The sequence below is a fragment of the Poromitra crassiceps genome (assembly GCF_964638095.1).
Source record: "Poromitra crassiceps genome assembly, chromosome: 12".
NCBI lineage: Eukaryota > Metazoa > Chordata > Actinopteri > Beryciformes > Melamphaidae > Poromitra > Poromitra crassiceps.
Genome location: NC_139632.1, coordinates 43,259,219 through 43,286,992, shown reverse-complemented (window position 1 = coordinate 43,286,992; position 27,774 = coordinate 43,259,219). Strand labels below are relative to the sequence as shown.

General features: G+C 44.2%; 2 protein-coding genes across 2 annotated transcripts; one reads left to right on the top strand and one right to left on the bottom strand.

Moving 5' to 3' along the window:
* Positions 1-280: 280 nt before the first annotated feature.
* Positions 281-10,653, top strand: LOC310786444 (guanidinoacetate N-methyltransferase; the record flags this gene model as incomplete). The annotated part of the gene is made up of 6 exons (XM_083647651.1): positions 281-458; positions 2,968-3,113; positions 3,896-3,959; positions 4,147-4,214; positions 8,042-8,152; positions 10,513-10,653. The coding sequence occupies 6 exons, from the start codon at positions 281-283 to the stop codon at positions 10,651-10,653; spliced, it is 708 nt and encodes a 235-aa protein (XP_083503777.1).
* A 4,374-nt stretch (positions 10,654-15,027) lies between these two features.
* LOC310786442 (NADH-quinone oxidoreductase subunit B-like) lies at positions 15,028-27,383 on the bottom strand. Its single transcript, XM_083647649.1, has 8 exons — positions 27,336-27,383; positions 26,014-26,050; positions 23,829-23,900; positions 23,611-23,734; positions 22,280-22,459; positions 20,472-20,518; positions 18,457-18,545; positions 15,028-16,237 (listed from the first exon to the last, which is right to left on the bottom strand). The coding sequence occupies exons 1-8, from the start codon at positions 27,349-27,351 to the stop codon at positions 16,140-16,142; spliced, it is 663 nt and encodes a 220-aa protein (XP_083503775.1). The 5' UTR covers positions 27,352-27,383; the 3' UTR covers positions 15,028-16,139.
* Between the last annotated feature and the right edge of the window lie 391 nt (positions 27,384-27,774).

The window sequence follows — 27,774 nt, the reverse complement described above, 5'->3', positions numbered from 1 at the left end:
TTTCAGCTCGACTTTACACAGACAGGCATTTGCAGACAGAAATGCGGGCCAGTTGTTTAGGCTACTGCCGAGTGATTCCTCTTCTCACCAGACACTCTCGGGCACCGCCAGTCCCTCTCCTTGGAATGTCTGTAGTATATTTGACCGTGGTGAACCTTGCGCATAGTCAGCACTTTCCCACCCGATATAAACTGCCGCTGCCCCGCGCTCCCTCTCTTCTCTGTGCAGAAAGCAGTCCACTCAGTCCGCCAACAGACACCAAACATCTCCCCAAAACAACATGACCACCGCCGCACAGCCCATCTTCAACAAGGGAGAGGACTGCAAGCCCGGCTGGCATGACGCCAGCGCCGGCTACAACGAGGCGGACACCCACCTGGAGATCCTGGGCAAGCCCGTGATGGAGCGCTGGGAGACCCCGTACATGCACTCCCTGGCGACCGTAGCGGCCTCAAAAGGTAACAGGCCTGACATGCAGCTACCCGCCAGGCATCCATTATCGGACACGACCCTCTCTGTAACGTGGTGGTCCGATAATGGACACAAGTTGATACTACAGTGGCCAAAGATAGCGGTTTTGTTTTCGGATGGGAAGGCGACAGTGCAGCAGGTGCTGCATATCTTTTTTTAATACTTTTTACGCGTTTTTAATGACAGTGATTGTGCCTGTGCTTTACCCTACTTATCATTAGTGATACAATTTTCTCATGCTATCTGATTGTGTGTTGTGCCAAGAAATGCATGGAGTGAATTGTGGTTTAAAATTCAGAAACTCAGAACATACAAATATGTCTGATCATATGACTACAATAATACAGCAAAAGTCTTACTGGGAAAGTTACCAGACCTTATAATAATAATAATAATAATAATAATAATAATAATAATAATAACAATTATATATATTAGGATTTCATTTCTCAAAATATTATAGATGGGATTTGTTGAAGCTGCATTTGTTGAAGCTGCAAATGCAATGTAGTTTGCATTTATTTATGGATTTTTGAGAATTTGCTTTGTTGTGAACTGATAGTTTGACACGTTTTTTTAGATCTGAAAATATGTTTCTAAACAAGAATAATAATTATAATAATAATGATGATGATAATAATAATAATAATAATAATAATACCTTTGTTAGTTAGCTCTCCTGAAAACCTGTGAACTTTTTAAAGTAAAACTATTTGTTTGCAGATGAAATATGTTTTTTTTCTTTTTTGTTTCATGATTTATTAAAGTTATAATACATAAGATTTCAGTTTTGTTCTCTTGGTGACACTTATGGCGATGTGATGAGTGGTAATAGCAGGTGAGATCCAAACACTGTTGGATTAGTCAGTTTGTTCTGCCACAGACCTGTAACGCTAGAGACCGCAAAAAAGTAGCTTGTTATTCTACTTCACACAAGAGGTGTTAGTAGCCTACAGTTGTGCTCCGCCCACCCTGTGTCACCACAGACACCATAAATGCTTCAAAGGGCCATAGGCTCAATCACCATTGTGTTAACTCTCTATCAGATAGAAAGTGACTTAACAGATATTTATTTAGATGAAAATATTTGGAATTAAGCTTGTTGTTTGTTTATTGAACCAAAATTCACTCTGTAGAAAGTAATTCAAACCAAAGCATTTGGTCACTCTTTTCCAGCGTGTGTGTGCCTGTGTGTGTGTGTGTGTGTGTGTGTGTGTGTGTGTGTGTGTGTGTGTGTGTGTGTGTGTGTGTGTGTGTGTGAGCAGCACGAGCAGCATGGTGTTCAGCACGTGTTACTACAGCAGCTGTTAGCTGCTGCAGTAAACACATGGATACATTTGTATTCATTCACACACTTCACAGACGTGAGAAAAAAATTCTGCACAAAACTGCAAAACGAATGAATGAGTGAGAGATTGGATGAATGAATACATAATAAAAATGCACATATATGCTATACTTGAGAGTATGTTAAAGGTCTTTTTTGAAAATATACAACAACAGGACATCAAATGTGTCTGTGCATGTAGTAGACATTCATTATTATATATTTCTACCCATGGTGTTGCTGCTGGCACTCACAGTAGCCTATATGTTGAGTGATTGTCACCTGCATGTAAAAATGCCACTTTTACATTAAATATTGAACTTCACATGACTCATTATCTCTCCACACATTCTGAAGTACATTGTTGTTAATATTTGCCTGAATGTAAGAATGAGGCAGTTTAAATGCGAGTACAAGCGTGCGTTGTTGCTGCTGGTGTGACAGATGATTGTAGGCCTGCAGGTCGTTATAGGGGCAACTACAACTGGCCTTTACCCCTCCTCAGCTATTTATACGCTTCTCTGAAAGGCTGTGAAACATATAGATATACATAGAAGCTTGAGGCTTCTATCTAACCTCCAGTTACAACCAACTGTGCATACCCTTCTACATTCCAGACATCTTATTACAGCAGAGAGAGAAACCCCAAAGCACTCTCAAACAATAATAAAAAAAACATATATTTCTACAATATCCCTATACAGTGAAAAAGTGCTCAAAGGTAAATTGATAGTGACCTCATTGGAATGTATGCATGTTTTTACATCTATGATATCACTATAGTATCCATGGGGACTTAAAGTGTGACAGTTTATCTAGAGTACCGCGGGATGGTATTTTTGTTTTAATCTCCTATGGTATGAGTATACTAGTCATTTTATGTTACTATAATTGTCCCATTACCTGACAAATTAATGACAGCTAGTCTTCCTGAGGTCCTCACAAAAGCAATACAATACAAATAATCAATAATAAGATAAGATAATACTGAAGACTCTCTTACACTGACAGACAGACAGACAGACAGACAGACAGACAGACAGACAGACACACACACACACACACACACACACACACACACACACACACACACACACACACACACGCAATCTCTGATGAGTGAGTGATTAGAAGGCGTCCTCAGGTTGATATGTTCTTGGTTCTGGCAGGTGGGCGTGTGCTGGAGATCGGGTTTGGCATGGCCATCGCCGCCACCAAGGTGGAGTCTTTCCCCATCCAGGAGCACTGGATCATCGAGTGCAACGACGGCGTGTTCGCCCGGCTCCAGGACTGGGCCAAGGCTCAGCCGCACAAGGTGACCAAGGACACAGGGCCACTGAAAAGTCAATCATTCCCCCCCCAAGTCTTGATCTGCTTTCTCACTTCATTGGATTCTAATGGGTCAACATTAAACATCTGCATTAAAGACCCCACGAAACAACATCTTTACTTCCTTGAGCTGATTTCTGAGCTGTATTTCCTGTTGAAACAGGATGTTGGGGGCAGGACATAACACAGTAGTGATGCGCAGGTCAAGGTTTTTTAATATCCGCCGTTCCGCCCCCCTACCCGACCCGTTATGACCCGACCCGACCCAAGTGCGTTAATCAAGCACCCGAGCCGCAAACCGCCAACTTAATGCATTATAGTGTCGCGCAATATTGTCAGGACTGAGTCAGCACTCTCCAAGGTGCTGAAATGCCTTCCTTCTGATTCTGATTAAAGACATGAAATCTTTCTTTCTCTCTCTCTCTCACACACACACACACACACACACACACACACACACACACACACACACACACACACACACACACACACACACGCTGAACTTTAACAAAATAGTAGCCTACAGTACATGTGCCGGCTTATAACTTTCTTCTTTAGCTGCTGCTTTGTCACTTTCTGACCCGCCCGCCCGAACCCGTGATATTTTCTAGTGAACTGACCCACAACCCGCCTGACCGGCGGGTTGTGGGTCGACCCACGCATCACTATATCACAGTGATTGTGATCCTGTTTATGAAAAGTCCACTTTGTGGCCCAGCGCCACGTGTGAAGGAAGCTGATGAGAGTATCTGATGTGTTTCTCTGCAGGTCGTACCTCTGAAGGGTCTGTGGGAGGAGGTGGTTCCCACTCTGCCCGACAACCACTTTGATGGTAAGAACTCAGTTTGACCTTTACATATAGGCCCCCCCATCAGGCCAATCACTGTATTATTTTAAATACCAAAACGTACCATCCCTCTGAGCTTCTTTAAAATCGGGCTGGCGGTGTGTGAGATGTAAACGGCCTGACTGTCTGCTGACTGTCTGTCTTCTGACTGTCTGTCTCTCCTCCCTCCCAGGTATCCTGTACGACACGTACCCTCTGTCAGAGGACACATGGCACACACACCAGTTTGACTTCATCAAGGTAGGAAGCTCAGATACCGCTAACACTGCCCGCCTGCTGTAAGCTGTATTCAGATACACAGTCTAACACTGCCCGCCTGCTGTAAGCTGTATTCAGATACACAGGCTAACACTGCCCGCCTGCTGTAAGCTGTATTCAGATACACAGGCTAACACTGCCCGCCTGCTGTAAGCTGTATTCAGATACACAGTCTAACACTGCCCGCCTGCTGTAAGCTGTATTCAGATACACAGTCTAACACTGCCCGCCTGCTGTAAGCTGTATTCAGATACACAGGCTAACACTGCCCGCCTGCTGTAAGCTGTATTCAGATACACAGGCTAACACTGCCCGCCTGCTGTAAGCTGTATTCAGATACACAGTCTAACACTGCCCGCCTGCTGTAAGCTGTATTCAGATACACAGGCTAACACTGCCCGCCTGCTGTAAGCTGTATTCAGATACACAGGCTAACACTGCCCGCCTGCTGTAAGCTGTATTCAGATACACAGTCTAACACTGCCCGCCTGCTGTAAGCTGTATTCAGATACACAGGCTAACACTGCCCGCCTGCTGCAAGCTGTATTCAGATACACAGGCTAACACTGCCCGCCTGCTGTAAGCTGTATTCAGATACACAGGCTAACACTGCCCGCCTGCTGTAAGCTGTATTCAGATACACAGGCTAACACTGCCCGCCTGCTGCAAGCTGTATTCAGATACACAGGCTAACACTGCCCGCCTGCTGTAAGCTGTATTCAGATACACAGGCTAACACTGCCCACCTGCTGTAAGCTGTATTCAGATACACAGGCTAACACTGCCCGCCTGCTGTAAGCTGTATTCAGATACACAGGCTAACACTGCCCGCCTGCTGTAAGCTGTATTCAGATACACAGGCTAACACTGCCCTCCTGCTGTAAGCTGTATTCAGATACACAGTCCTAACACTGCCCGCCTGCTGTAAGCTGTATTCAGATACACAGGCTAACACTGCCCGCCTGCTGTAAGCTGTATTCAGGTACACAGGCTAACACTGCCCGCCTGCTGTAAGCTGTATTCAGATACACAGGCTAACACTGCCCGCCTACTGTAAGCTGTATTCAGATACACAGGCTAACACTGCCCGCCTGCTGTAAGCTGTATTCAGATACACAGGCTAACACTGCCCGCCTGCTGTAAGCTGTATTCAGATACACAGTCCTAACACTGCCCGCCTGCTGTAAGCTGTATTCAGATACACAGGCTAACACTGCCCGCCTGCTGTAAGCTGTATTCAGATACACAGTCCTAACACTGCCCGCCTGCTGTAAGCTGTATTCAGATACACAGGCTAACACTGCCCGCCTGCTGTAAGCTGTATTCAGATACACAGTCCTAACACTGCCTGCCTGCTGTAAGCTGTATTCAGATACACAGTCCTAACACTGCCCGCCTGCTGTAAGCTGTATTCAGATACACAGTCCTAACACTGCCCGCCTGCTGTAAGCTGTATTCAGATACACAGGCTAACACTGCCCGCCTGCTGTAAGCTGTATTCAGATACACAGTCCTAACACTGCCTGCCTGCTGTAAGCTGTATTCAGATACACAGTCCTAACACTGCCCACCTGCTGTAAGCTGTATTCAGATACACAGTCCTAACACTGCCCGCCTGCTGTAAGCTGTATTCAGATACACAGGCTAACACTGCCCGCCTGCTGTAAGCTGTATTCAGATACACAGTCCTAACACTGCCCGCCTGCTGTAAGCTGTATTCAGATACACAGGCTAACACTGCCCGCCTGCTGTAAGCTGATTCAGATACACAGTCCTAACACTGCCTGCCTGCTGTAAGCTGTATTCAGATACACAGGCTAACACTGCCTGCCTGCTGTAAGCTGTATTCAGATACACAGGCTAACACTGCCTGCCTGCTGTAAGCTGTATTCAGATACACAGGCTAACACTGCCTGCCTGCTGTAAGCTGTATTCAGATACACAGGCTAACACTGCCTGCCTGCTGTAAGCTGTATTCAGATACACAGGCTAACACTGCCTGCCTGCTGTAAGCTGTATTCAGATACACAGGCTAACACTGCCTGCCTGCTGTAAGCTGTATTCAGATACACAGGCTAACACTGCCCGCCTGCTGTAAGCTGTATTCAGATACACAGTCCTAGACGTGTTCAAATACTTGCTCGACAGCGACACTAGTTCAGCAGGACACACTCTGCTGTGTGTGGCAAGCAGAGTCAGAAATTAATTGGCGGCTTGGGGCAAAGAAAAAGCTCTTCAAAGTTCACCAAATCACCCTGAAATTAGAAATGACGTTGAGAAAAATGCCCACTGAAAAATGGGAGTCAACCTGTTGACGTGTGGTGATGAGTGGTCAGATCCCACCTCAGGGTCAACCTGTTGACGTGTTGTAATGAGTGGTCAGATCCCACCTCAGGTCGTGTGAGCTCAGATCCCACCTCAGGTCGTGTGAGCCGACGACCGCGGCGATTCTTTCCAGTGCATTCTGGGAGAGGGAGGGAAATCAAGTGTTTGAATCAAGTACACAGCCTGAAGCAGTAGAAGAAAGTACTGACCAACACGAAGCGCTGACTCAGTACAAAATAACATCAAGATGGTACGAAGAAAGAAAAGGAAAAGAAAAAATTAATAACAGTGGAGGGACTCTGGCCTGCTGCCATTTTCCGTCAGCAGGAAACTAATATGTAATGCAAATGAAGTATTTCATAGATTAAAAAAAAATTCCCATGAAAATGATCAAAAAGCCTATAAAATCAGATCAAGGAAGGGGGAGGGCAAAACAATGACCCCTGAATTATTTTTCTTCTCACACTGGATGATGAAGACTGAAATTTGACCAAAACTAGCATGAATCTGCGACCACATAAAGCCTGATTATGAGTGGTCCACTGAGTCTCCAGTGTTCAGGCTACAGTCAGTTAGTTTGAGTGGTCCACTGAGTCTCCAGTGTTCAGGCTACAGTCAGTTAGTTTGAGTGGTCCACTGAGTCTCCAGTGTTCAGGCTACAGTCAGTTAGTTTGAGTGGTCCACTGAGTCTCCAGTGTTCAGGCTACAGTCAGTTAGTTTGAGCGGTCCACTGAGTCTCCAGTGTTCAGGCTGCAGTCAGTTAGTTTGAGCGGTCCACTGAGTCTCCAGTGTTCAGGCTACAGTCAGTTAGTTTGAGCGGTCCACTGAGTCTCCAGTGTTCAGGCTACAGTCAGTTAGTTTGAGCGGTCCACTGAGTCTCCAGTGTTCAGGCTGCAGTCAGTTAGTTTGAGTGGTCCACTGAGTCTCCAGTGTTCAGGCTACAGTCAGTTAGTTTGAGCGGTCCACTGAGTCTCCAGTGTTCAGGCTACAGTCAGTCAGTTTGAGCGGTCCACTGAGTCTCCAGTGTTCAGGCTACAGTCAGTTAGTTTGAGCGGTCCACTGAGTCTCCAGTGTTCAGGCTACAGTCAGTTAGTTTGAGAGGTACACTGAGTCTCCAGTGTTCAGGCTACAGTCAGTTAGTTTGAGCGGTCCACTGAGTCTCCAGTGTTCAGGCTACAGTCAGTTAGTTTTTTCACCAAGTCAAACACAGTCAGGGATTTGTCTTGGTTTGGACTCGAGTTAGACTGATATCTGAGACTGATACTATATCAGCCAATCATGTTGTCCAGCTCTGAGATGTGTGTAGTTGCTACACCGACACACACTGACCCACACAGTACAGTGACAACACCTGAAAAATGTTTGACTGATATGTCTGTGTGTGTCTGTGTGTATATGTGTGTGTGTGTGTGTGTGTGTGTGTGTATATGTGTGTGTGTGGTGTGTGTGTGTGTGTGTGTGTGTGTTGCGGTGTGTGTCTGTAGGGTCACGCTCACAGAATGCTGAAGTCCGGCGGTGTCCTGACCTACTGTAACCTGACCTCCTGGGGTGAGCTGCTGAAGACCAAGTACGACAACATCGACACCATGTTCCAGGTTTGTTCTTTAACTCTCAGTCCACACACAAACATTACTCAACTATTACATTTAAATTCAGTCATGTCTCCCTCAGTGCCTCTACCATTGAACAGGTGTGGTGGGTCTCTCTGCCTGAAAGAGCTGCTGACACAAAGACTTTCATCAGTCTGCTTTCAGTGGAGAGGTTGAGTGTCCCATGATGAGAAGAAAACTCTAGTGGTCACTGAATACTTAGTATTTCTTGGCGCGAAAAGTGGCAAATTCAAAATATTGAATAGGGGAGAGTGGGGTGAGTTGTGCCAGTGGGGAAGTTGTGCCACCCCTTGTATCTAGAAAACCATAGAAGAAATTGGTCATGTGTCCACACATTTTTGAAGAGGCATCCATTTTACTCACTCTGCAAAGAAGGGAGGCAGATGGCACAAGAGCTAAGCACATTTAAGTTCAAAAAACTGTTTTTTGCCTCTCAAAGTAAATTTTTTATGATCAAGGTTTATTGATTGTTGTGTCTGAACAATTATAGACAAGCTTGAAAACATTTCACACATGTGTTAGTGTTTTAGTAAGCTACAATATGAGGCTATACTGTTAGCATGATGTTAGCGCCAAACCAGCTATATGATACAAGTTTGTTAAAATGGTGGGGATGGGGTGATTTGTGCCAAAAGGCCTGGGTTAAGTTGTGCCAGTGCAGTTGCAGTTGATTTAGTGAAATTTTATTTAATTTTGTTCTTAAATGTTTAAATAGACCTTGTTGAAGAATATTGCAGTATTGGCAAGTGTAGCCTGGCTCTGTGATAGTTGATTTTGTTCATTTTTAACATAATTTTTATTTCTGAAAATGTTAAATATGTAGGTCAACTGTTGCTACCGTTTAGCCTTGTTTAACCCTGTTATAGTACACTGGACTTTAGTGTTATCTTTATTTTGTCTTGCTTTGATATAGCATTACAGTATATGAGATGAAAATGTTCTGTTTTACTTCAGTAATCAATGGCACAATTTACCCCAACGTATTCTCTCCAAAGGCGCAACTTACCCCGCACCGGGGGCAAGTTGTGCCAAGAGACCACTTTTTTAAGAATAGCCATATTTTTTTAACAGTTTATTTAAGATCCAAAGGGAGTGTTCCCAGTGGTGCACAACATCCTGAAATATATTTACATATTGTAGTTGGAGGCATTACTGTCATGCCCTCACTTTAAAGACACCTCAAGTAAAAAGTGGCACAACTCACCCCACTCTCCCCTACTGGCTGAAAGAAATCTGATATTGGTGACTTCACTGTACAAATAATGGCCTTCACAACCCCAGAACTGTTGAACCCTACTTTTAAGTATCTAGCGATCAACAGACAACAGTTCCCCCCAAATTGGTTAACGGAAGAAAAAAGTGCTGGTTGCGCTCAGATGGTCAGTTGTGAAAACGCATGTGCAAGAATCAAATTATTATAAACAAAAATTCTCGCTAAGAAAAAAAAACGAATTTATTTCATAAACTAATTTAAGTAGTAAATAGAATCCTACAGCCTGACGAAGACCAGAGGTTGAAACGCGTTGCGTCTCTTGTGCCCTTGTCCTATGAAGATGTATTGTGTATTAACTATTGAGTATACCTGTACATTACTTCTTTATTAATTAAATTCTTTATAAGCATCAAGAAGCTCCCTTTTTCTATTTACTATTTATATTGGCCTGCTGAGCTATCGTCGCCACTTTTAGACTTTTTCATAAACTAATTTAAAACATGAAGAATATTTTTTTTATTTGAGACGTTTTGTCTTTAAGTTTCGTTCTGAGTGAAATGTTCGATGGCCTCTTGTGATTACAAATATAGCTGAATCGCTCTTTTATAAGCATTTTACAAAATGTAGATGGAAAAAGAATGCTGGTGCATATCCCTAAACCGGAAGTGGGTCTGACTTTGGCTCTCTATATGGACACTCAGCCTTATTGTATATTTTTTGGGGTCCTAGCCAGTGTGTAGATGTACATTTTACAGAGTGAATGCCACCTGAGTAACCAGCTGTGATAAAGCCAAGGTTAATGATGGGGGGGGGGGGGGGTGCAACTACAGCCAACCCCCCCCCCCACACACACACACACACACACACACACACAAACGCCTAAGAACTGAAGGCTAATAGATTGTTCCATTGCAACATCAGTGCACAGCGAATCCCCCATTTTGGCCTGAAGGAGACTCCCATAATGATGCCAGTAAAACATCCCACCTACAAAGTGCTGTAAAGTGCCTCTACCGAAATGGCCTGTGTTCTTCCCGGTCATGGTGTGTCCATCTGTCGTGTTTCTGTGATGTTTCCCTCTCTTGCATTCTATACTCTTTGCTGATGCGTCCCCTCCGTTAATGCTCCTCAGGAGACCCAGATGCCCAACCTGCTGCAAGCCGGCTTCAAGAAGGAGAAGATCAGTACGTCCACCATGGATATCGTCCCACCCGCAGAGTGCAAGTACTACTCCTTCACCAAGATGATCACTCCCACCATCGTCAAAGAGTGAAGCTGTTGCTGCCCACACGTCTACCTCCTCTTGTCTTTTTTTACTCTTGGGTGCCTTCACCCTGCTGACTGCTCAATATCCCTCACATGTCAATAAATCCACATCTGTCTCCATTTGAAGATTTTGGTGTTCAGTATCATTTTTGTCTAAACTAAATATCATTCTTTAGATTAATATTCTTCACAAACAAATAACACAATATGTGACGTTAAAGTCTTAAGAGTCTAAAATCACAGAAAATTTGTGTAGCCTATATCAGACTAGTACAACAGAATTATTTTAACTTGTTTGGTGCAATTTCCAAACGTATCAACATGTGGAAATGACAAAAATGGTTATCCATACATACATGTCCTAGTCTCGCTTGTCCAGACTATCTCCACACTTCATTTAGCAGCTGTATACATTTCCAGACCAGAGTAGGATCTGTGTTAAAGCCAGTGGTGGAAAAGGCACTGACAGTGTAAAAGTCTAGCAGTATCAGCAGTACAATGGAGTGAATAATGAATAGTAAAGTGTTAAATTATTGCTGTTAGAAGTATGTTAATGTTGTCGGTCTAACACAACTGACATACTGTTGGGGATTTTAAACTCAACAATGCAACATATTTTATGAGCTTATCTTAGCCTGTGTAAAACCTTTTTCTGCAAAGGAACTAGGGTAACACTTTACTTGAGGTTGCATATGACAACTGACACGACTGTCATAACTGACATGACTGTCATAACTGACATGACTGTCATAACCATTATGATGGCATGGATGTCATGATCACGAAGGAGGCTTTATGAATGTTTATGGCTGTTGTCATTGTCATTCGGTAAATTATGTCAGAGGTCTTTTCACAGCGGCCATTTGTGTCGAAAAGGCAGGGTAAACGGATGCAAGCAAAACATTTATGAGGGTTTCCAACCTCCATGATTTAGAAGTTGGAAACCCTCATTAATGTTGACAAGTGCATCATGTCATGTTACGACAGTGTCTTTTCAGTCGTCATTATGCAACCTCAACTAGAGTGTTACCGGAACGGCAAACTCCAGCCAGCAGATAAATGTTAGGGGAAGAAAAGTAGCAAGTCTCACAAAGGGCCTAGTAACCTACTTCAAAACTTAAGTACAGTACTTCAGTAAAGGAACTTGAGAGGCGTCCTAAAAATACATCCAGGTGCTGAGCAGAAGAACCCCCGGCCTACAGATCGAGTTAGAAGCTCCGACAAACTTTCCAATGTATTAGGCTACTTTCATCATGCTGTGAAGTGGGAACGCAGAGAAATGTCTTGCAGAGTCACTCTGCAGAATATTCCATCTCCTTTAATCATTGATGAAGCTGGAGTTTTGAAAGAGTAAAGATGTTCTGCTGAGAAGAAACAAAGTGCAGCATGTGTTTTCATACAGGGGGGGAGATAAGAGAGCGGGTTATCACCACACGTGGGGATAAGTTACCATCTGGCGAGGATGCATTAATCATTAGGTGGACGGATGATGCAACATCAGGGAAAGAGCAACTTAAAGGAGACACCATCACACTGTCCCCCCCAATATTTTATTTTCAGTTTTTATAGAACAGTAAACGAACCTAGTTTTGTGCTTTCCTTAGTTTTTAGGCTTCTTATGTTCTTTTTAACGTTCTTTTAATCTTTTTATTCTCCTTTAATTTTGTTATTCTTTTAATTATTTTATCTTATTTTTTTACTCTGTAGCACTTTGGGATTTTGTCCAAAATGAAAAGTGCAATACAAATACAATTTATTATTATTATTATTATTAGACAAACAGGCTCAGACACAGGAAAAGAAAAGACCCCATCACACTGTTAAGTAGCATCAGCAGTCTGTGATGTTCAATAAACTACAGGAGTTATTTACCGATGACCTTTCCTCGTCTAATTCTACTGCAGTTACTGATTTCCCTACGTTTCACAGAATGCCTTTGCCCCGGCGTTGAGGAAGGAATGGAAAAACAACATTCCTATACGCACACTTAAAGTAGTTCACCCAAAAATGACAATTCTTCTGTCATCATCTACTCGGCCTCATGCAAAATGAAACACAGGATCACATTTGTTAGTCCATATAACACACAGGGAGGTTGCCTTCTCCAAAATGCTTTTCCTCCTTCCGTAGGAGGAACCCTGACAGTATTGAAGGTCTTTTTGGAACTCTGAATAACTGATTCCTACTGACTTTAGTTGTTTTGGGGAAGGGTGCTGGCAACCTCCATGAGTTATATGGACAAACATCACCTCACCTGTGTTTCAACTGGAGAGTAGATGACAGAATTTTCATTTTTGGGCAAACTGGTTACATAAGTGAGCATAACGAATGTTGCTTAGCCTTAGTGTAAGGTGCTTTTCCATTTCTCCACCAACAATCCTCTTACCTCCAACCCCAGCCTGTCTCTAAGCTGCAGTGCATGCTGGTCTCTCTCCTGCTCCTGTGGACGAAGAAATCGGTCTCTCTCCTGCTCCTGTGGACGAAGAAACTGGTCTCTCCTCTTCTACGATGGATTTCTCCCTGTATGATTGTTGGAATGTTTCCACACCTTCTAAATCTAAAACATCAAATTCAAGGAATTTCTAGGCCCAATTCCATCAAATCCAAGGACCCAACGCTAGGGCTGTCCTCGACTCAGAATTCTGCCAGTCGAATTCGACTGTCCAATACGAATATTCGACTATTCTATAAAAAAAAGTAGTATAGAATATCTTCAGTAATTATTTCGACCACATTAACAGTCAATGCAACAGTGATGGGGACATATTTTGAGCATTTGAAAATCAGTGAGACTGTTATGATCATGTAAGATTTTAATTGCCGTCGTCGAGCTATTGGATAATGGATTTGTCTGAATAATGAGACAGGCAGGACACATGCATCTCTTTTTTAAATGAAGCTCTTATAGCCACATTTTTTATTTCACCTTTTAAACATTACAACATGGAGCCTACATGAATAAACCAATGAAACAGTGTAAAATAAGACATTGCCGCTGCTTTGAAATTACATAATGGCTAGGCGAGTTCTTTAGCCTATTTCTCAAAAACTGATAGGCCTACTGTAAATAAATCTAAACAAGAATAAATTAACAAATGAAATTAACATTGGAATTTAAATGGGGAAAAAAATGCTCAACTTGAGGAATCTCTGTCGACTCACGGGTCTCTCGACTGATGATTCGACTATTGGACTTTTAGAGGACAGACAGCCCTACCCAACACAGCATAGTTTTAACTTTTAGTTTAGATTGAGTTAACTCTAATAGCGTAATGACTCCGTGGTAAGATGCCTCTCTTCTTGTGGTGAGAGAGGAGGGCATCTGCTCGGACTAGGATAGATGCCTCTCTTCTTGTCTAGTCCTCCAATATACAGTCCAGCAGCACTTAGTGAGAAGCAGACCATAAAGAAGCACTTTGACTCTGCTGATACACAGCTTACAGTTGTCCATCTATACACCAATATGAGGCTGATTATACTCTATGGATTTGCCTGTTCCCTCTGCTCATATCTGACATGCATGAAGGCATGTGTCTGTGTGTGGCGTCAGTCAGAGGCTGCAGGTTCAGATGTCATTTGTGTGGTTAATAATTCACAGGCGCCACCTAGTGGTCCAGATCTGACAACTGGAATTCAATAGAGTGAGGCTGAAATTATTTTTCACTTGAGTGACAGACTCAAAGTTTACCAAACAATAATTAAAAATGAATGAAAATGTCTATGGCACTGAATTAAGAATCTTTTCTTTTTTTATGATCGAAAAAATTTATGAGTTTGACTTATATTCTTTTATCAAATCAGACACATTGTGTATCCTGTTACAGAAGAACTATAATCCTTAAAGTCGAGGTGAACCGGAACGGAATGCACTAGCATGAGCGTCGGAGACTGAAAACAAATTGAGAGGCTGACCATATACGTGTCGATGATTTGATTTGACAATTCTGTCGACTGGCTTTGGCATTGGTCAATCATGGCATGTTCCACCCCCAAATCGAGTGGGATTCAGCGCGTTGTCGTGCTACGCGAGTGGGATCCGCGAAGTACCAGGCAGCCACCTGCTTCGTGCGGAGCAAGCGGACAATCCGATGCATGGGTGCTGCCCGCCCGCCTGGAATCTCCGACGGGCGACCCCTGAAAACCACGCTCTCAAGCGCGTGCCATTTACGCTATTTCTGTAAATACGATATTCCTGGAATGCGCGTTTTAACAAGCCAGTTACATTTCTTTGGATTCTTAGAGATTATAGTTTTTGTTTTTTGTTCATGTTTCATACAATTGGCCAAGTTAGTAGTTAGTTTATGGGATAGGAATTCTGCCAGATGACAGGCACTAGGCGCCATTTTCTACTTCATTTGGAAGAAAAGATTATCCTGAAATGAAGATTTGATTGACAGCTGCATGTCGTGATATGATTGGTTGAAATGGGGTAGAAATTTGATAGTACTAGGTAGGGGTGTCACAATATATCGTCCCACGAAATTTCGCGATAGTAAAACTTTTTTTTTTTTTTTAAGTAGACAAAGAAACGTCTTTGTTTGTTGAAGTTCAATGTGTGGAAAGTAGTTCAGTTGAACAAGTCTCTGAAGAGACACATGAGAAGTTATACAGGAGAGAAACCATTCAATTGAGTTTCTGGCAAAACTGTTTACTTGACAGGAAAAACTGAAGATGCATAAAAAATAGACTAAGAAAAGTCTTGTTGTTTGAGTTTGAAGAAAAACTGAAGATGCATAATGAGAATGTATACTGCTGAGAAACCTTTTAGTTCAAAGTAAATCTAAGTGACGGTGTAACTCATTCTATTTCAAGATAAGCCTTATCTCCAATGTCATGTTTTTTCTAGTTGTTATTGTAATAACAATTTCCCACAACAGCATGTTTTGTATTTGTGCATTTCAAATAAAATACTACTTTTCCAGTCATATATTGTCATTATTCAAGTTTAAAAAAATATTGTTAAAATCGTATCGTATCGTATCGTTATCGTGAACCCAGTATCGTGATACGTATCGTATCGTGAACTGAGTGTATCGTGACACCCCTAGTACTAGGTGACGTCAGCAAACTGTAAATTACTGTTATCAATGAAATCTTGAAAAATGAACTTTTGATGTGAAAAAGTGTGAAAAACTAAAGAAATAAGATTTTTGTGATTTTCTTTGCATACATTATTAAATAGGTGCACTGCATACCCAGGTATTTGAAGTAAAAGAAAAGAAACGTAATTTTTGGGTTCAGCTCGACTTTAACTAAACCAAACAGAAAAAAATGTACCAGCGTTATGGACCAAACATTGTGGCGAGTTGAAAATAAGCAGCATTGCGCTTTGTGTAAATGAGCATAGTGACTTTATTAAAGTTACTTCTTGCTGCTCTACATGGAGGAGACATCGTGCTCTGGAAAATCCAACCCGGAGATACATTTACAGACCACACACACACACACACACACACACGCGCACAAACACACGGACACACACACACTGCACTTTCACTTCCTGTACCAGATCCTCATCTTCTTCTCGCGCTTAATTTTCTTCTGCAGCTGGAGCGTGCCGTACAGCAGGGCCTCCGCTGTGGGGGGGCAACCTGGAGAACCAACAACATATACAACTCTTTAACAGTGCCGTACAGCAGGGCCTCCGCTGTGGGGGGGCAACCTGGAGAACCAACAACAAATATAATACAACTCTTTAACAGTGCCGTACAGCAGGGCCTCCGCTGTGGGGGGGCAACCTGGAGAACCAACAACTATACAACTCTTTAACAGTGCCGTACAGCAGGGCCTCCGCTGTGGGGGGGCAACCTGGAGAACCAACAACAAATATAATACAACTCTTTAACAGTGCCGTACAGCAGGGCCTCCGCTGTGGGGGGGCAACCTGGAGAACCAACAACAAATATAATACAACTCTTTAACATTTCTATCATGTTATTCGCTGGTAGTGCTTGGCCATATGTCCTGAGATTCACATCACTATATACTGTCACACTCACACACACTGTACCTCGCTAACCATAAATTAAGTGATCATTTCTTCGGGAAAGCCCGTCCTCAGTAGGGATGCACAATATATCGGCAATCATATCGGTATCGGCCGATGTTGGGTCATTTTTTAACATATCGGTCATATTGGTATCGGTCAGATGTTGCAATGTTAATATCGGTTATCATTATCAGCCAAATTCTTCACATTGATATGAAATAATGCAGTAAATCTATGATTTATGGGCTTTTCCAAAGGCTTTGCAAATAAAGAAATGCATAACTTTTTCAAATTCAGTGTTAACACATTGAGTGCCAGCCATTTTTTCAATCCTGTAGGTAAATTGTGCCAGGTTTTTTTTTGAGGATTCTGGCTCATTTTACAAGAGCCGAGGATTATTTTCTGTTAAGAATTCGTGAACACCAATCATCTAAAAATAACTAATAGAATGTCTGCTTTCTCTGTCTAAAAGAGTTAGTTTGCAGAGTTAGTAGTTATGTAGATATTAGCCGTTGAGTACAGCATGGTTTCAGAGATTTTCAGAGAGTTTGGAGATAAATGGATTTTTAGAACCACCTCACGTGCCTGTGATTATGGGTGCCCTTGTCTCCCACTCTGTGCTCTCTCTCTCTCTCTCTCTCTCTCTCTCTCTCTCTCTCTCTCTCTCTCTCTCTCTCTCTCTCTCTCTCTCTCTCTCTCTCTCTCTCTCTCTCTCTCTCTCTCTCTCTCTCTCTCTCTCTCTCTCTCAGAGTGTGTGTGTCTCCAAACTCCTCCCTCCGTCTGTGCTGCGGAGTGCTCTGCTGCTGGGAGTTTGAGCAGCGAGTTAGAGCAGCCTCTCTCCCTGGCAGCGAGTGTGGATAGGTCTCACTGTCTCTTGGGTTTGATAGCCCCGATGAAGCCCCGTGCGACTCTAGGCTTTATGCTGCTCACCTAGTCCATTTCTGGAACCCCCCACCGCAGCAGCGCGAAGCGTCCCCGCCTACAGTATGAGAATGAGGCTCGTTCGTTTCTGACTGTAAAATCGCCAAGCCATTTCCGCGGGAGGCGGCTGCTTTTGGTCCACGGGTCCCGTGGCTGTGGCTTTCTCTCTGTCTCTGTCTGGAGAGAACTGTCGCCACTTAGTGGTCGGTAAAATAGATTATACACATTCTCTTCCTCCGATAGTGATATAGAAGACGTAAAAGGTGTTGATTGATGTCCCACCGTCAAAAAAAAAAAATGTTTATGTAAGACGAGATAGCTCGTCTATGGCACTTAACCGTTGGATTATGTAAGACGAGATATCTCGGCTATGGCACTCAACGTGTTAACATGTGTTTTTCAGTATGTAAAAAATGTGGTTTTATAGAGATCATATCGACATCGATAAATATCGGTTATCGGCCATAACAGCAATGTTAATATCGGTTATCAGCATCGGCCAAAATTTTCATATCGGTGCATCCCTAGTCCTCAGACAAGGAAGGCCTTTGCCCGAAACGTCACACTTTGTGGTGATACCAATGAATGGTGGGAGTAGCAGTATCTAGGGTGCAAACTCTATTTTGTTGTTTACTTTTGGTAATCTACGCAGTCCTAATCAGTAGAGGTTTTGATCCATAGTGCCTGACTCACCCAGTCAGTGCTTACTTGGAACCAGGCAGTCACGCACCAATATCCCCAGTCTACAACAGACTTGTGGTTCTAGGTGAATGAGGTCAGTCTACAACAGACTTGTGGTTCTAGGTGAATGAGGTCAGTCTACAACAGACTTGTGGTTCTAGGTGAATGAGGTCAGTCTACAACAGACTTGTGGTTCTAGGTGAATGAGGCGTAGCTCACCTGGAACGTAGATGTCGACCGGTATGATGCGGTCGCAGCCTCGGACCACAGCGTAGGAGTAGTGGTAGTATCCTCCGCCATTGGCACAGCTACAGGAACACAATTAGGAACAAACTGGTTGGTGGTCATATGTATGTAACAGCATGGACTGAGTGTACTGTGAGTAGTAGCCAAGTATAAAGGTACTATAATACGTTAGGACGTTTAGTGGCCTGTCGCACAGAATTACTGTACCATAAATATCTGTGGGGGCTGAGAGGGTTGTTGATCTACAGTATATCCATGACTCAGCCATTACTTCACTTGCTGTTGAGATTTCTGGGTTTAAAACCAATTTTCTGGGCCGATACCCTATTTTTGGAACAAAAACTCTCACTGGAGGTTCAACGGGGCATAAACCATTTCCTGTGGGCGTGTCTTATGGGTATGGCCAGTTTTGACCATAGACTGTATAAAGATATGGACGTAGAGACCGCGATGTCACCCATTGGTTTGTGGATTTTTGGGGCCCAGAAGTGACCATATTTGGATGAGAGTGTGGAGCTGATGCCTAGCAGACAGCTGGCCCCTATTCACCTTATTCTTTGCCCATACAAGGACGCTTCTGCATGACGTCATTTCGTAATCGTCTTTCCGGTTTTAAACACGGAAGTAGAGTACGCCTACCGCAGTCATTTAGACTTGCCAAAAAGCTGTTTTCAAGCTAAAAAACCCCAAACTGTTTTAAAGTTTTAATATTTGTCGGGTGAGAACGTAACATATATGTGACCAGTTTATCAGAATAACGCCTATTGGAAATCCTTAACGAGCAGCGAGGACCGGCAGCGCTGACTGTGCTGACACCGGTCGGACTAGCTATTTGTCAAACCCTACAACTGGCAGTGAGAAAACACTGTCGACGTTCTTTTGCAACTAACGTTAAATGCCGACCGGGTACAGCCATCGGCTCCTCGCAGCAGTAACGTTATGAACATGTAACTGAAGTTGGCCGCAGTGTAGCTTAATTCTGAATGTTGCCAAACTTCATTCATACTGACGTTTTATTTTGAAAATGGCCACCAACTAGCGCTGACCTGGAAGAACAAATACGTTGCTTCGAACGTGGAAGAGATAAAAAGTGGGCGTGGTGAATAAGGTGAATAGGCTTGCCACCTGTCACTCAAAGCGTCCACAGCCTTAATTACGCATAACTTTAAGCCTGTCATGAATGGGTAAATGAGCTATAGAGACCAAAACCTTTTTTTTCTTTTTTACCATGCTGTAAACAACATGTTTATTTCTGCTGTCAATCTGGACATTTTAACATGGGGGTCTATGGGGAATGACTCGCTTTTGGAGGCAGCCTCAATTGGCCATTGGAGGAACTGCAGCTTTTGGCACTTCAGCGTTGGCTTAATTTTTCTAACCTCGTGTCACCAGGCTCTCTCTCAAAGGAGAAGACCCTGGTATCTGTTACTGGTTGCTCGATCTTGCGGTCTAAGACCCACCCCACATCTGGCGGACCTCCTGCATGTTTGAGTTACAGTGTTAGCATTTCCCCATAGCAAGATGGTTTTATATACATTACATTACATTACGTCATTTGGCAGACGCTTTTATCCAAAGCGACTTACAATATATGGTGTGTAAGTTCATTTTATTTTTGTGTATTAGCTACATAGTGTAGCTAGATAACACCCATCATCACATTTATTTACTTTGACGCCCTGTTTTCAGAGCAGAATTGTTTTTTGGAGCACATACCATTTCTGTAACCGCCAGATCTGCAACCACTGTTTCTGCTTTTTTAGCGGATGACCAGATGCTAAGCTTTTGGCCGCACACTATCATTTTTCATCTACGGAGGTTGCTGCTTGGTTTTGAGTGACAGGTATTTGTCCCACTAAAAAGTCACATGTCCCACATGACAAGTGAAGAGGCAGGGAAGTAAGTCCACACTTCATCGAGTGTATCAGAGGAAAAAAATCAGGAATGAGAGGTGGTGAGTGATCAACCCATAGAAAGAGTTCACTCACCTGCCCATGGAGATGACGTATCTGGGCTCGGGCATCTGGTCGTACACCTGGTGGAAACGAGGAGAGGTTCAGTCCCGTAATGTAACGTCTGACTAAAGAACTAATCTGCTCTCAGCTGGAGGAAGCCTTCGAAGCACTCTGCCAATCCACACACAGGTTTATAATAATCCATAAGTAAACTAGCTTTTACAATTTTTTTACCTTTAACCAGGGAAAGTTACAGTGCAGGATTAGGACCACATATGATTTAACTCAGAACTCTAATCTTTTTTTCCCACATATGGTCCTAATCTTCTTCCATAGAAAGTTGATTTGAAAGAAAGTTGCAAGTGGATTTTCAGCTCCACTGTGCTGCTGCCACAGTTCCAACATCAAATATCCAAACATAAACATCTTCACACACACAGATCTTTAGGAGCAAGTTGACTAATCTCAATTCCCCCAATTTATTTTGGACATGCCAAAAAACATGCCAATGTTTGGGCCTGGTGGCCTTCATCAGAGAACCACAGCAGGCCACTCGCTGCTGGAAACGCTGGCATGTTTGTTAACATGGCTAAAATAAATGGGTGAAATTGAGATGAGTCAACTTCGTCCTTAACTCATTGAGTGCCAGCCACTTTTGGAGAACGGACGCTCCCAGTGCCAGAGTTTTCAGAGCGTTTTCAGTGATTTCTCAAGGCCCACAGAATATTGTGTGATATTACTATGTAAACACCGAACACGCACAAAGAACGAGCTGGCTCTATTGTATCATCAGCAAAAAAAAGTTTATTGATACCATTTTCCGTTCTTTAGTTATGAGCCGGAGAAGATAGGTCGTTTTGAGCAAATACAGGCGTTTCAAATTATTAGCTGAGATATTCCGCCTTTTGTGAAATGTAGCATTTCAAGCACATTCACTGAGTCTGAAGATAATATTTTCTGATGTAGTGACGTGGTGTAGTTGTGTGATGCCCTGCGTGCCCCACCCCCCTCTCCCCCCCTCCCCCCCTCAGCTGCAAACTCCTCCCCACACTAACACACAGCCTCACGCACCCACTCTATTTTCGGAGTGCTCCGTTTTTGTGTGCCGGGCGGCTCCTAGCGCGACAGGGAAGAGCCAAACCGGACTGCTGAATGGTTTGGCGTCGGGTGCTGCTTTTCTGGTGGCTAATCGTGTGGAGAAACTATACAGACAGACAGACAGAGACAGAGGGCCTCAGTTGTGGGCGCTGTTCGCAGCCAACGTCAGCTCCAGACAGAGCAATCTATATGGCTCTGGCTGCAGCATGCATCGGTTTCTCTTTGATCACGGCTTTTTCCTCCTGTTTCTCCGGACCTGTCTCTAATCTGGAGAGCACTGTCGCCACCTAATGAGTCCGTAAAATAGGTTATACACCTTCAATAGCTCCCATATTTGTACAGGAGATGCCTGAGGCTTTCATCCACGTCCCACCGTCAAAAAACGCATTTGACGTCGATCGACGTCCTTGGCACTCTACGTCACTATTTACTTTGACGTCGATCGACGTCATTGGCACTCAATGAGTTAAGATCTGTGTGTGCTAGCTGTTTACACGTATTTGATGTTGCAACTATATGACTTTGATTTAGCGCCACAAATTAGATCCAGTCATCGATCTGGTTACTGCGGTTTCCTCCTGTCGGCCACTGAGTAGCTGTACTGAGCAGCTGGAGGTTTGGTGCCCTGCTCAAACTGCAAACTGACGGTAGGTGCTGAGGAACGAGAGAGCATTACTCACTTGCCACACCCACATCTTCCCACTTAAGTTTTGGATCATTCAAATTCAAACTCCTCCTCTTACCTTCCGCAGAGCTGGAGCCATCTTATTGGTCAGTGTTCCTGCCACGATCATGACGTCGGACTGTCGGGGGCTGGCTCTGAACACAACGCCGAAACGGTCCATGTCGTAGCGAGGCGCCGCCATGTGCATCATCTCCACCGCACAACATGCCAGGCCGAACGTCATGGGCCACAGAGAGCTCTAATAACAACAAGGAACGGTCAAGTCCAACTTTTCAAACAGGGAACTTGTTGCTGCATAACATTTGTCAATATTCACAACAAGACTATGGAGTGTCATGGAGAGCGTCGTTTGCTTCTGGGTATCTACGTATGCTGGGAAGCATCAGTGGGAGGAGTTTATTTGAATATTAAATGAGATAGGCAGGAAGTGGTTGTGGGGGGAATATTCTCCGCCTCCATTGCCCGTCTGAGAAAAGAGTTTGAGGTGAACTAAAGGAGGAAACACTGCGGTGTCGAGCCGTGCGCCGAGCTGTTTTCTTAATCCCACTCCCACTGGATTCTTGACCACAGATGCAGTTGGTCTGTGAGGGAACGCCCACTAAATGTTACTAGGGCTGGCACGCGAGACTAGATGGTGAGGTAAAAAAAGACCATACTGTATATCTCAATGGGCTGACTCACCAAAGGAAGGTGCTGCGGCTCTACACTACAGGATTTGCCATTCAAAAGCAGGTACATAGACGTCTGGTTCAGATGTTACGTTCACTGCGGGGGTTGAATCCCTGATCCTGTCTGCCTGGGCTGGGCTAGCAGCTAAATGCTAACTCTGCTGCATTGGAAGACCGGGAGGATTTACCCCACACTGATCCATTGAACACGCGTCTATGACGAGACACTGACTGTATCTATTACCGCCCACTCCCACAATGTATGTTATTGACCGCTCAATCCCGTCCGCAGGCCGCAGCAACGTTAAAACCACCCATTTCCCACGAGATTTGCGTTGGGTCCCGGCGGACCCCGCAAATAGTCAATAGAAATGTTAATACCCGAAGCTTGAATGCGACACTGAGCTGCCATTTTTCCTCTTTCTGCTCTTATTGTGACTGTTGGACTCCACCTACAGTGGAATACGCACTGGCTAAAAATCATTCATGTGCGAGAAGATGAATCACTCGGTAGTAAAACCCAGAATGAAAGAGAATGAAATCCTGGGAGCCGCAGTTTATTTTTGGAGCGCCCGCTCCTGCCCCGCAGCAAAGTGAAAACTGCCTGCTCCCGCAAGATTTGCGGTGGGGCCACTCCTAATGCACTCCTCTACTGCACAGTTCAGATGCAGCATTCAGAACGTGATGGCTGTGAACGCAGCCTGCTCTCTGCAGTACTCACCCTGCGGGCCCAGTTGACCAGGTCGTCCAGCTTGGTGATCACATACTCCCCCTTGCTGCTGGCTGCTGCGGCTGCAGGTTTGGCAGCAGCCACCGCTGTGCTCTTCTCTCTGACTGGAACCATACTGGACAGAGGGACGGATGGCAGGAAGACAGTTTAAAGGCTCCTGTCATGGATTCTGATCATTCCTACATGGCGGTCTGGTTTAGTAAACTCACCTGGAGGTGACATTCTCCCCTTTAGCACTGCTATGCAAACTCTTCTGTTGAATGGCAAAGATTGAGATGGGCCTGTGTGGAGGAGAGCAAGTCATAGTGAGGAACACATGCTGATGGTATGTAAAGCCCTTTGACTTTGAAGACTACTAGACACTAGACAACAGGAGTCACGTAAGATGGCGGTGACAAAGCAGACCCCAATATAAGTTAAATAAAGTATGATTTGCAGAATTTGCCAATGTAGAGAATCACTTGGAATTTCGTATCATTTTTAAAAAATCATCTCAAGTTGAGAAGAGAGAGGGGGAGAAGAGAGGAGGGGGGGAGAAGAGGAGGGGAGAGGGGGAGAGGAGGGGGGAGGGGGGGAGGAGACGGATAGTGCAGCAACAGTCAGCAGCTATGATAGCACAGCCAGTCGGGGGGAGGAAGTCCATATATGGTCCATCCGGTCATGGGGCACAGGACATTACGTCATCACAGGATAACAGCCAATCGGCTGGCTCAGATCTGTTCAAATCTGAGCCAGCCAATCGCGTTGTCCTGGCTGTTTGGGACGTGTATAAAAGGCAACCGCTGACCGGGGTGGGTGGGGGGAACCAGAGGAGAGGGGGAGAGAAGAGGAGGAGAGGGGAGAGGAGGAGGGGAGGGGGGGAGAAGAGGAGAGGAGGGGAGAGGAGGGGGGGAGGAGACGGATAGTGCAGCAACAGTCAGCAGCTATGATAGCACAGCCAGTCGGGGGGAGGAAGTCCATATATGGTCCATCCGGTCATGGGGCACAGGACATTACGTCATCACAGGATAACAGCCAATCGGCTGGCTCAGATCTGTTCAAATCTGAGCCAGCCAATCGCGTTGTCCTGGCTGTTTGGGACGTGTATAAAAGGCAACCGCTGACCGGGGTGGGTGGGGGGAACCAGAGGAGAGGGGGAGAGAAGTGGAGTGGAGAGGGGAGAGGAGGAGGGGAGGGGGGAGAGAAGAGGAGAGGAGAGGGGGAGGATGGGAGAGGAGGGGGGGAGAAGAGGAGGGGAGAAGAGAGGAGGGGAGAAGAGGAGAGGAGGGGAGAGGGGGAGAGGAGGGGGGAGGAGACGGATAGTGCAGTAACAGTCAGCAGCTATGATAGCACAGCCAGTCGGGGGGAGGAAGTCCATATATGGTCCATCCGGTCATGGGGCACCGGACATTACGTCATCACAGGATAACAGCCAATCGGCTGGCTCAGATCTGTTCAAATCTGAGCCAGCCAATCGCGTTGTCCTGGCTGTTTGGGACGTGTATAAAAGGCAACCGCTGACCGGGGTGGGTGGGGGGAACCAGAGGAGAGGGGGAGAGAAGGGGAGGAGGAGAGGGGAGAGGAGGAGGGGAGGGGGGGAGAGAAGAGGAGAGGGGGAGGATGGGAGAGGAGGGGAGAGGAGAAGAGAGAGGGGGAGAAGAGGAGGAGAGGGGGAGAGAAGAGGAGGAGGAGAGGGGAGAGGAGGAGGGGAGGGGGGGGAGAGAAGAGGAGAGGGGGAGGATGGGAGAGAGAAAAATCATCTCAAGTTAAATAAGCACATTACTAACAAAAACTCACTATTTGCTGTCACTGAATCAATAATAATAGTATTATTATTATTATTATTATTATTATTATTAATAATAATAAGTTCTCAAATTCCAATCAGTAGGGTTGCAAAATTTCGGAAATATTCAAACTTCATAGTTGGAAATTTTCCATAGGAATTAATGGGAATATATGGAAATCAATGGCAATTAACTGGACATTTTGGGGTAATTAATACTAACTGTATTTAGGGCTGGTATTGGCAAGGACCTCACGATACGATACGCATTGCGATACATGGGTCACAATAGAATTGTATCACGAATCACGATACATTGTGATATCGCAATATATTGGAATACTCGACATAATTTACTGAAATGAAGGGGGCGCAATAGGGCTGAGTGAAACTTCGCCGTTCGTATGCACAGTTGCATTGACTGATATGTTCGAGAAATATTATTGATGTGCGATTGAATCGCTTAGTGCTGTTAGGGTTAGGGCCATCAGATAGTTGGGTAACTTGGGTAGACTGAAGTTTTATGCTGTATGGGCAGTGGTGCTGTTTTGCAGCTTTAGGCAAGCCAGCAGCTGCAGGACAGAGTTGGATTAAATTCAAAATAAGGAACACGATTAGGTGGTTCTTACCTGGTTGAAAAACAGCCAAACCTGGCCAGGCAAGGGGCTGTAAGAGAAAAGCATGAAATAAGCTGAAACCATTTATAACCATAGACTAGAGGAGACAAAAAAACAAGGTGCGTAATTGCCCCACTATCACATTATTGTTAATTTACATCACTGATTTCGAGTGATGTTGACGTTTATACAGGAACACTGAACCAGCTTGCAGGTGCCAGTGTGTTTTAGAGATGGAAATGGAAATAAAATTAAAGAAACACTCCGCCCATTTTCAACCAGCTTTGTATCATTAGAACATCAGTAAGTATATCAGAAAACTGTAAACGGTTTTGAAGTCTGTCATTTAATTTGACAGTTATTGAGTGTTAAAGTGTGGACCGGTGACATCACTGGTCCACACTAACTCAAATTAATAACTCATTAACTCAAATCAACTCTCAATAACTGTCAAACTATTCATCATTCATCTAGGTTGACAGTTATGGGCAGAGTGTTCCTTTAATTGAATGGAAATAAAATTATGAAAATTTTGGGGGTAATTATTGCCCCTTCTATTACAGTGTAATAATTACACTAATGAAGAGCCCTCCATTGGCCTAGCCAAAATTATTTTGGAAATCTGTATCCGGCACAGATGTGACAGAAGAGTCTGTAACCTTATTTCTGCACTTTGAAGTCACAGGTACGTCGCATGGGGCAACCTTATTATATCGGAAGCCTAGTTGCTCCAAAAAGTGAGTGGATATTATTTTAAGTTTGACGAGAATCGGCTAGTTGTCTGGGACCAGAGTCCAGACGCATGCATGCCATACTGGCATCCTTTGGTGATTCCGCTGGGGGAAATAATTTTAGGTTCTGGGCTAGTGCATGTTAAAACGTTTCCACCGATTGTACCCTTTTGGGTCTTTTTTCGAAATGTTGTTGGCAATTAACGCTAGAGCAATGTGTCACATCTGCCATCTTTCTGACTATCTTTGCTGTAGTCACGCTTTCGGGGGCTGTGCATTGGGCTGTGGCTAAAATGCATCGTAAAATGTCTGTAGAAGACGAAATGATGCCATTGTTACAGCTGACAGCTACTACTAGCCACATTAACGTTACAGCTGCATTCCAGCTAACCTTGTTAGCGGCTATATGCTAAGTTGCTAACACAGACAGTGCAAGGTCAGTGTGCGCAGACAGTAAATGTTTTGAATCACATCACCGAGACAGACAAAAGGCTGAGGAATGCACCGTTATGTGTTGTATTTGTTTTATATGATTAGTAAAATAATTCACGACGCTCTATTGCTGTAGTAAAAGCATTACATTTTGGTCAAAACATTACTCACCAAACAACGCCGCCATCTTTTATCGTTACGTCGTGAAAACTAGTTAACTTCCGGTGCCTGTCTGAGCTCGGCAGTTAGGGGGCGCTGCCGGTTTATGGAAAAGTCGCGTGGAAAGGCACGCGACGGGACCACTGACGTGACGAGACTAAAAAAGGGGGAGAGAGAGAGAGAAAGAGGGAGCGTTGGCTGAAACTGGACAACATACTGTAATTTACGTACGACAATGTAGCTAATTTCCTTTATGTACAATTAGATGCAGACGCCCCCTCACAAAAAAATTGCGTGCGGTGAGCAGGGATTTGACTTCCGGTTTAGTGTTTTGCCTTCAGAATAAAAGCATGATAAAATTCGATTTTTACAATAAAAATGTAAGTAGAAATTTAGCTATGACACCCAACATAATGAACATAAGAACACTAAGATGAAGCTCTAGTTTAAT

Bases quoted from the DNA above. Each gene is read 5' to 3' on its own strand.
- LOC310786442 (XM_083647649.1), bottom strand. The intron at 22,460-23,610 runs GTGAGTACTGCA...TGTTGTTATTAG, and splicing joins TGGTCAACTGGGCCCGCAGG to AGCTCTCTGTGGCCCATGAC. The intron at 20,519-22,279 runs GTAAGAGGAGGA...CGTTTCCACCAG, and splicing joins TGGCTCCAGCTCTGCGGAAG to GTGTACGACCAGATGCCCGA.